This window comes from Acomys minous, assembly GCF_964271855.1.
Source record: "Acomys minous genome assembly, chromosome: 20".
Lineage (NCBI taxonomy): Eukaryota > Metazoa > Chordata > Mammalia > Rodentia > Muridae > Acomys > Acomys minous.
Window position 1 is genome coordinate 26,542,205 of NC_140502.1, and position 9,218 is coordinate 26,551,422.

The following is a 9,218-nucleotide window of genomic DNA, read 5'->3' on the forward strand; positions in this document are numbered from 1 at the left end:
TATACTCTGTGTGTGAGAGACCACACACCCATTCGGAGGCATACGTGTGAACTCCTTGAGGTAGTTGGTCCTGTTCCTCAGTATGTGGGTCCTGTGTTGAACTTAGCTAGCACCCTTAACTACTATCTCATCAGCCACTGTGGGTTTTCTAGAGACAGGATCTCACTGTGAGCCCAGGCTGACATCTACCTGGTGGTCCCCCTGCTTCAGTATGTACCACGTTTGTATTCTTTTATATGATCTGTCTGTCTGTCACCTGTGCCTCCCCAGGGTGAGGACGCCGTCCTGTGTTCCAACAGCTCCCCAGCACCTTGACTTCTGCTTGGCCTGTTACAGGGCTCTGGGCCACCAGGACCAAGGCGGGAGGGAGACTTGGCAGGGGGTGGCTGGCCCTGTCCTGACTTCCAGTTCTGCTTGAAATAAGGTCTCAGAAAAGCCACAGCATGGGGCAGGTCCAGGATGTAGTGGCAAGTAGCCAGGGACACCAGACACCTCTGTGGTCTGGGCTTTTACGCCAGCACCTCCTAAGCCGTGAAATTCCTTGTGCAGAAAATAACCCTTTTGCAGCTCCAGTGGCCCTGGTGGGGGCTGGGAGGAGGAGGTGCAGGGAGGACAGGCCCTAGCAATGGACAGGGGTGTCCTCTCACAACAGTGGTGGAGGCAGAGCAACCTTTTACTCTATCTAATGAGCCCAATCCTTCTTTCTCAGTGGCATTGTCCTTCTGCCCTGTTTGCAGGTGTGAGCCAGCCGCGATGGACACAGGGCTGGCTTTGCCCTTTGCTTGTCCCCATTTCCATCCAATCCTTCCACCTCACAGCCTGGCATGTGACCTTCCCTTCTAGACTGACGCTCCTCCTTCCCTTTGGCCCCAGCTCAGGGTTTGGAGGACAACGCTGGGCTCTCTACCTGCACCAAAGATGGTTGATGGGGAGGCGGTTGGTTCCGGGAGGGACAGCGGCTCTGTATAAATCTGAAGAGCTGGGGCTTGGAGAGATGGCTCAGCGGTTAAGAGCTCTTGCTGCTCTCGCAGAGGACCCAGGCTTGGTTCCCAGCACCACATGGTGGCTCACAACCACTCAGAACTTCAGTTCCGTTGGGGGGCGCGGTTCAAACTCTGAGGACATGGTGCACATCAGACATGCAGGCAAAACACTCATCCATACACACTAAGAATAAATCCAAAACAAAAAGTTAAATCTGGAGATATCATGGGGGATGCCTGGGGTCTGCCTCAACGGTAGTCTTGAGGGTGTTTAGATTTTGTCGCAGAGCTGGTTGATGGTGGCGCACACCTTTAATCCCAGCACTAGGGAGGCAGAGGTAGGCAGATATCTGTGAGTTCAAGACCAGCCTGGTCTACAGAGTGGGTTTCAGGACAGCTGGACCATCGTAGTGGAATCTCACTCAAAATAAATAAGTAAATAATCATAAACTCTGAGATTAAGAAATAAAATGTGGGGCTGGAGAGATGGTCCAGCCGTTAAGAGCACTGACTGCTCTTCCGGAGGTCCCGAGTTCAACTCCCAGCAACCACATGGTGTCTCACAACCATTTGTAATATGATCTGGTGCCCTCTTCTGGTGTGCATGAAGACAGTATACTCATATACATAAAATAAATATATCTTAAAATAAAATGTGAAAAGACTGGGGTGAGTGGTACTCAGTGCTAGAGTGTTTACCTAGCAAGTGCATGGCCTTAGACTTAATATCCAACAGCCAAAAAGCCACATGTGTCGACTATTCAAATCTCTTTGTTGGTGGTTCTCAACTGTGGTCCGCCCCCCCCCCCATGTTGATGTTCCCCTATTAAGGAGCTGCTAGATATACAAGCCATCTGGGCAGCTGCTTTGCAGTTGGACAAGGCAGAGCTGGCATCAGATGACAGGGACAGGACTCCAGTACCTGGACCATGGATGGCTGGACTAATGGAAAGCCCCCATCCGCTCCCAGGGCCCCACAGGCAGAGCCATAGCCATTTCCAACCCTTTATTGGGGGTTGTTAGCCCCAAATAAATATAATACATTAAACCCAGAGATGAGGGTATTGTGCACCCCAAAAGGTGAACCCCCACAGCCCCAGCTGGGCAAAATAAGTTAGTTGGAGGGGGGAAGCCTGCCAAAGGCCAGGCCAGCTCCCTGGCTGAGCAGGCAGTGGCAGCTGGACTTGCACACACAGATCTAAAGGGCATCTTGGTTCTATGGTCCCCAGGTCTGTATGGCTCTTGGCAGGGCCACTGGGAGGGGCAGGCAGGAACCTCCTGGCGGCGTTCACACCGTGCCAGCAGTGGCTGCCAGGGTTCCGTGTGTCCTTCTGTCCATTTGGGAGGCGGGGAGTACGGCCTTTCGATCAGGAGTCCTCAGGGGAAGTGGTCATCAGGCTGTGGCTGAGTTTCCAGAGGAGGATCCGGGACGGTAATTCCTTGATGTAGCTTCTCCAAGGAAAACTTCATCTGCCGGAAGAGGTGGTGGGGAGGTGGGATGAGCACGTTATCTGTGCTGTTTTGCATGGCCATGCTGCCTGGTAACTTCTCAAAGAGGGACTCAGGGGCTCTGGGTTTGAATCCTGACTCTGCTCTTACTAACGGTGGTAAATCCCTTCGTTGCTATGGGCCTATTTCCTTGCCTGCAGTATGGGTGACTAATATTGCAGAATTATGTCAGAGACTTGAGGGGTGCTAGTAAGTACACCAGGGGACATTGACCAAGTACCTATCCTTGAACCAAAGGATGCCACAGACTTCCTACCTAAACCCAAAAAGGGGGCAAGATGTAAATCTGAATCTGCTCCCACGGGCTGGTGTGCCCAATGGTCCCCACCAGGTGGCACTGTTGTGGAAAGCTGCGGAGCCTTCAGGGAGTAGGGCCTCACTGACTAGTCAGGCCACTGTGGGAAGAGTCAGAGGTGACCCCCTAGTTTCCCGTCTGCTGTTCTCATGCCCCCAGGGCACCCACTATGATGAACAACACATCATGACTTAATAAACATTTTCTCCTTTTACTGTTTGGCTGTGAAATGTCTGTTCCTGACCGTGGACTCAGGTTGTGAACACTCAATCCTCAGCTGGTCTGGGAGGGTGTAGACCCCGTAGGATGTAAAAGTCTAGCGGGCGAACCTACGCTACAATGGATTCCAGCCTGGCCTTTCTCCACTGCCTCATCTCTACTTTCTGATCCCAATCTAACCTGAGCAAGATCCAAGCTGCTAATGACACAGATGGAGCCACATCTATAAGCCATTAGGCAAAGTAAGCTTCTGGAAGAAACCGCTGTTTGAGGTGACAGTCCACCACACCCAGATTGCTTTTCGGTGAGTTTGGACCTAGATGGAAGACTGAGTGTCTCCAGGTGCAGATGCCTAACCGCATCTGGGATATAATCTTTGACAGAATTCCCTGCAAACCTCTCCCACTGTGGCCCATAGGTTAATTAGGTACTGTGTTCCAAGTCACTGTCACACGTTAATGAGAGCAAAAGCCCTAAGCATAGCTAAGACCATACTGCCAAATGCAACTAAAACATCCCTGGCACTTCAAGCCCCAGCCAAGAGTGTGCATCTACTCTGGGGATGCCCCGCCCCGACTCCCCAAGAGCTATATAGCCTTCATTTACCCCTGAATAAAGTTGAGCAGTCTTACTGAAGCTGGTTCTGGAAAGTTATTCTGTTGTACTCACAGGCTGTCCTGTTCCACCTGCCCCCTCCCCTCCCTGTCGCCAGGGGGAGGCAGACTCACAACAACCTCTCCCTCACTGCTGCTAAGTGTTGCCACAGGGGCAAGAAAACCAACCAATTCACTTTGTAACTGCCACATAAACGGGTCACAGAGACTGTAACTAGCCCAGGAGCTTCCTGCTGCAAGGCTGGCTGGAGGGCAGCCCAGCTATGCTAAGGGATCTTGCTCTCAGGAACGTGTGGCAGTGACTTGGTACACTCTTGGCAACATAGGGAGAGGAAATAATCAAGCTTCATGTCAGGACTTTGCTCTCCAGGAGCTGGGAACCTCAGTCTCAATTCTCTCTCCACCCTGTTCTGCACGCCCTGTCCGCTGAAGCATCTCCCTGACAGCTTGCTTTTGGGGTGCAATAGTGTTCCTAAAAATTGGGACCAGTGCTGGTGGATAGGATGTTTTTAGTTTTGTTTAGGGTTTGTGCCCTATTCCACCCAGTACTAACAATATAATCCATGCGGTTGTGCATGCTAGGCAGGGGCTCTACCACTGAGCCACACCCCAGCCCCTCACTGGGGGATTCTAGGCAGGGGCTCTACCACTGAGCCACGCCCCAGCCCCTCACTGGGGGAGTCTAGGCAGGGGCTCTACCACTGAGCCACACCCCAGCCCCTCACTGGAGGATTCTAAGCAGGGGCTCTACCACAGAGCCACACCCCAGCCCCTCACTGGGGGATTCTAGGCAGGGGCTCTACCACTGAGCCACACCCCAGCCCCTCACTGGGGGAGTCTAGGCAGGGGCTCTACCACTGAGCCACACCCCAGCCCCTCACTGGGGGATTCTAGGCAGGGGCTCTACCACAGAGCCACACCCCCAGCCCCTCACTGGGGGATTCTAGGCAGGGGCTCTACTACAGAGCCACACCCCAGCCCCTCACTGGGGGATTCTAGGCAGGGGCTCTACCACTGAGCCACACCCCAGCCCCTCACTGGGGGATTCTAGGCAGGGGCTCTACCACTGATCCACACCCCAGCCCCTCACTGGGGGAGTCTAGGCAGGGGCTCTACCACTGAGCCACACCCCAGCCCCTCACTGGAGGATTCTAAGCAGGGGCTCTACCACAGAGCCACACCCCCAGCCCCTCACTGGGGGATTCTAGGCAGGGGCTCTACTACAGAGCCACACCCCAGCCCCTCACTGGGGGATTCTAGGCAGGGGCTCTACCACTGAGCCACACCCCAGCCCCTCACTGGGGGATTCTAGGCAGGGGCTCTACCACTGATCCACACCCCAGCCCCTCACTGGGGGAGTCTAGGCAGGGGCTCTACCACTGAGCCACACCCCAGCCCCTCACTGGAGGATTCTAAGCAGGGGCTCTACCACAGAGCCACACCCCCAGCCCCTCACTGGGGGATTCTAAGCAGGGGCTCTACCACTGAGCCACACCCCAGCCCCTCACTGGGGGATTCTAGGCAGGGGCTCTATCACTGAGCCACACCCCAGCCCCTCACTGGGGGATTCTAGGCAGGGGCTCTACCACTGAGCCACACCACAGCCCCTCACTGGGGGATTCTAGGCAGGGGCTCTATCACTGAGCCACACCCCAGCCCCTCACTGGGGGATTCTAGGCAGGGGCTCTACCACTGAGCCACACCACAGCCCCTCACTGGGGGATTCTAGGCAGGGGCTCTACCACTGAGCCACACCCCAGCCCCTCACTGGGGGATTCTAGGCAGGGGCTCTACCACTGAGCCACACCCAGCCCCTCACTGGGGGATTCTAGGCAGGGGCTCTACCACTGAGCCACACCCTAGCCCCTCACTGGGGGATTCTAGGCAGGGGCTCTACCACTGAGTCACACCCCAGCCCCAGCAGCTAGTGACAGAGACAGCTATCCTTTGCATGCCCCCGACCCCAACCTGCTACCAGCAGAATCAAAGGATGAAGGATGCTATTCCAGGATATGATCGCTTTTTTCCCCCTTCCGTTCCCCCCCCCTTCTGTTCCATGGAGTAATCGACTGTCTTTCTCATTTTACAATAGAAGGAACAGGCCCTGAGGAGGGGGGCATCTTGTCCCTTGTCCCTACCCTAAACCTCACATGGCTGCCTCGTACCTCATCCAGGAGCTCCACGGATGCACGAAGGATCTGCCTCCACTTGTGCACTTCGACACTGTGGAAGTGCTTCTGCAGAGCCAAGATCTCGGCCCACTCCGTGGCTGTCTGAGGGAACTTCCTGTGGGGACGCAGAATCCGAGTGAAGAGTCCTAGCCGCCTCAGTCGGCTCGAGCTCCCCCTGCCCTCCAGCTCTCTCCACTTACCCCTTGGCCAGTGCCAGGCTGTGCCAGGACTCGAAGGTGTGGGCCGTTCTTTCCAGAGACCAGAGACGGTAAAAGAGGAGGGCATTGAGGGCGATGAGGATGATGAGGCTGGAGGACAGAGTCAGAGATCAGGGATCCTGGGGCCCTGATGCTCCCTCTAGTCATGTTTGGAGCTCTGCACCTCCCCACAACACACTACCCTAACCACACCTCAAGGGTGCCTTGATTACCCACCCTTTTCAGAGGCTCAGAGAGGGAGATGGACAGGCCTAGAGCCACACAGCCCATAGGGAGAAGAGACAGGGCTCACATTCTGACCTACGTCATGCCTACATGCTTGCTGGCCACATTAAGCCACCTTTCCAGGAAGGGCCCGGAGACATTGAGCAGGGAGAGATGCTGCAGGGGGATGAGCTGCAATACAGGGGCGGGGGTGGCAGAGGGAGGATGTAAGGCCCTACCTCACACAGATCCTGCGGAGGCAGTGAGGGGAAGACGGAGATGTGAGAAATGCTCGGGGCGGTGCTGGTGCCCAGCCCTCCACCCAGGGCATCTACCTCTGAGCCCAGAAGACCACAAGGTCCCTCCTGGGTGATCTTAGGGAACCGAGGCTTCATGAGGCTGAGCTTGTGGCCAGGGTGAGCTCCAAGCTTGGGGTGGGGTGGGTCTTTTTTCCTCAGTGTGCTGTCCTCCCATACACGCTGGTCCCCAAATGTCCGGTGTCCCTGCCCAAGCCCCTCGGAGTCCCAGCTCAGCCATCCTTGGATCCCCGAAGTTGTGATTGCTTCCCATCTCTGCCTGCCATGACCTCTTATACCAGCCCAGCCCCTTCCCTCTGATCTGGCGACAGCTCTCCAACTTCCCCGCCGTTCCCATGGGACTCTTGGTCACTGGCGTGTCTCCAGCCTCATTCACCTCAGGAATAGGGCGCAGAAAAACCAGAGTACAATGTATCCACAACCTGACTTCTCTTGAGTACCCAACTCCACATACTTTGTCTTTTCTTCCAGACCTCCTCTGATTTCCCATGGCCCCCAAGATGGCTGCTGTCCCAGCAGGAAAAACTTCTCTAAGACAAACTGAGCAGCACGTGGAGACGCTGCCGGATGTATCCCAAACAGCATTTCATGCAGTCTTGCTCTGAGTTGAGCCCACACCCCCAACAAAAGCAGAGGCCCAGGGAGGCCAAGCATGTGATCCACACTGTACAGCCAGGCTGCAGACCCACACCAGGCTCTTTACTCACACAATGCTGATGAGAACCAGAGCGCTGGGGATGCCTGCCCCGGCGCCCTGATCCATGGACGGTTCCGAGAATCGAGAGCTGAGGGAACCTGTGAAACAGCAACTTGGGGTGAGCCAGGTGCACCCCAGAGGCCACTTCCTCCAGCTCCCTATCAGGTAACACACCTGAGGTGTGCATGCTGGTCCGGGTGCAGGGGTCCGGGTCTGGGTGCTGAGGCCCATCTCCGTGGCCCCTCCAGCTCAGGGGCCGCTTCCGCCTCCGCAGGCCTGACAGTAGTCCGCGAGCGTCCTTCCCTCCTTCCTCCAGGGACAGCTTCTCTGCCTTGGCGAGTTCTCGCTCTGAGGGACAAGAGCTGGCTCAGTAGGTCTGTCCCCAGCTGGGTCACAGCTGCCCCCGAGGCACCAGCCTTCAGTCCCCTACCCAGGTGGTGGAAATAATCTTCAATGCCGCTCCACGAGTTCTTCTCAATGAGAGACTTCACAAGGCTCCATGGTTGCTTTCGGTAGCGGATCTCTGAGGACACACTAGGACGGCGACAGAGAGGTTAGGTTTGGAGGGGAATCGTCTAATTTGGGGGGGGTGGTCTTTGTCTTGAGAAGCAATCCTTCCAGGGGCTCAGGCTAAACACCTCAAACTCAGGCATTGGCCTCTTCTGCTTCCAGACACATTTACACTTAAGTCACACTTTTCTATCTATTTATCTATTTATTTATTTATTTGAGACAGGGTTTCTCTGTGTAGCATTGGCTGTCCTGGACTCACTTTGTAGACCAGGTTGGCCTCAAATTTAGAGAACTGCCTGCCTCTGCCTCCTGAGTGCTGGGAATTACAGGCGTGTACCAGATTTGGGTGACACTTTAAGGATCGACCTGTAACAGTCTCTGGCTTTTGGCTGTACTAGGGGTAGAAACTCCTACCTGCTAAGCAAGAGCTCAGTGGCTGAGCCACCCCCAGCCCTTCTCTGGTGGATTTCACACCAACATTCTCCTCTTCCTTTTCCTCCTTCTTCTTCTTTTTCCTGTGACAGGGTCTTGCCCAAGACAACTTTCTTTTTGTTTTTTTGTTTTTGTTTTTGTTTTGAGACAGGGTTTCTCTATGTAGCCTTATCTGTCCTGGACTCACTTTGTAGACCAGGGTGGCCTCTAACTCACAGAGATCCTCCTGCCTCTGCCTCTCTGAGTGCTGGGATTACAGGTGTGGGTTACCGTGCCTGGTGGCCAGGACAACTTTGAACTCACTCTGCAGCTTTGAACTTGGGATCTTTTGGTCCCAGACTCCTCGGTGGTGAGATTATCAGGCCTGCTCTCCACCTGTGAAACCTACCCAGACCCCATCTGTTGTCCTTTACGGCACTCCTAACTGGCCCTGGCCCTACATGACAGAGCGGGAGGCCTCTTCTTGTCCCCTGTCCACATTTGTAGCCAGAAGGAGCCTGTGTGTGGAGTCCATTCAGGGTCCTCTGGGTTCACCCCTGTCCTGAATGCACCTCGCTTCAGCTGATGGTCAAGCTCCCTGCCCCCATGAAACCCTGCAAAGCTTCATGAACTATCATGGATCTTGGATCTCACCTTCTACTTCTCCACTCCAGGCTACTCTTACCATTCCAGCTACTCCTACCACTCCAGCTACTCCTACCACTCCAGCTACTCCTACTACTCCAGCTACTCCCATACTCCTACTTCAGGGTCCTTGTACTGGCTTCTGGATGGAAGCTCCCACCCCACTTCCTCTGGCTATTAGGAAAGATTCCTTTCTCAGAAGGCCTAACCCTTGATCATCATAGTCAGGATATACTCCCCTGGCCCCTCACTCTGCTGTCCTGTGATTTTCTCCAAAGCCAAGTGAGATGGTGAATTGGAGGACATTTGGCAATCACCTAATTCACTGAAATTTCTCCAGTAGAGTTTGGGGTCCCTAATGGGGGAAGTTTTGTCCCCGAGGCCTAGAATAGATGTTTAACAGTTGAACATATGCTGGGCAT

The 9,218-nt window shown here is 54.7% G+C and overlaps 1 protein-coding gene across 5 annotated transcripts in view; it reads right to left on the reverse strand.

Moving 5' to 3' along the window:
- Nucleotides 1-1,974: 1,974 nt before the first annotated feature.
- GRAMD1A (GRAM domain containing 1A) overlaps nucleotides 1,975-9,218 on the reverse strand; it is a 29,894-nt gene continuing 22,650 nt past the window's right edge. For all 5 annotated transcript variants that reach the window (XM_084770570.1, XM_084770569.1, XM_084770571.1 and 2 more), the window contains 6 exons: nucleotides 7,658-7,761; nucleotides 7,402-7,575; nucleotides 7,238-7,325; nucleotides 5,992-6,099; nucleotides 5,786-5,906; nucleotides 1,975-2,453 (listed from right to left, as the gene is read on the reverse strand). In XM_084770570.1, coding sequence (XP_084626696.1) covers nucleotides 2,361-2,453; nucleotides 5,786-5,906; nucleotides 5,992-6,099; nucleotides 7,238-7,325; nucleotides 7,402-7,575; nucleotides 7,658-7,761 — 688 coding nt within the window. In that variant the 3' untranslated portion in view covers nucleotides 1,975-2,360. The remainder of the gene's footprint in view (nucleotides 2,454-5,785; nucleotides 5,907-5,991; nucleotides 6,100-7,237; nucleotides 7,326-7,401; nucleotides 7,576-7,657; nucleotides 7,762-9,218) is intronic.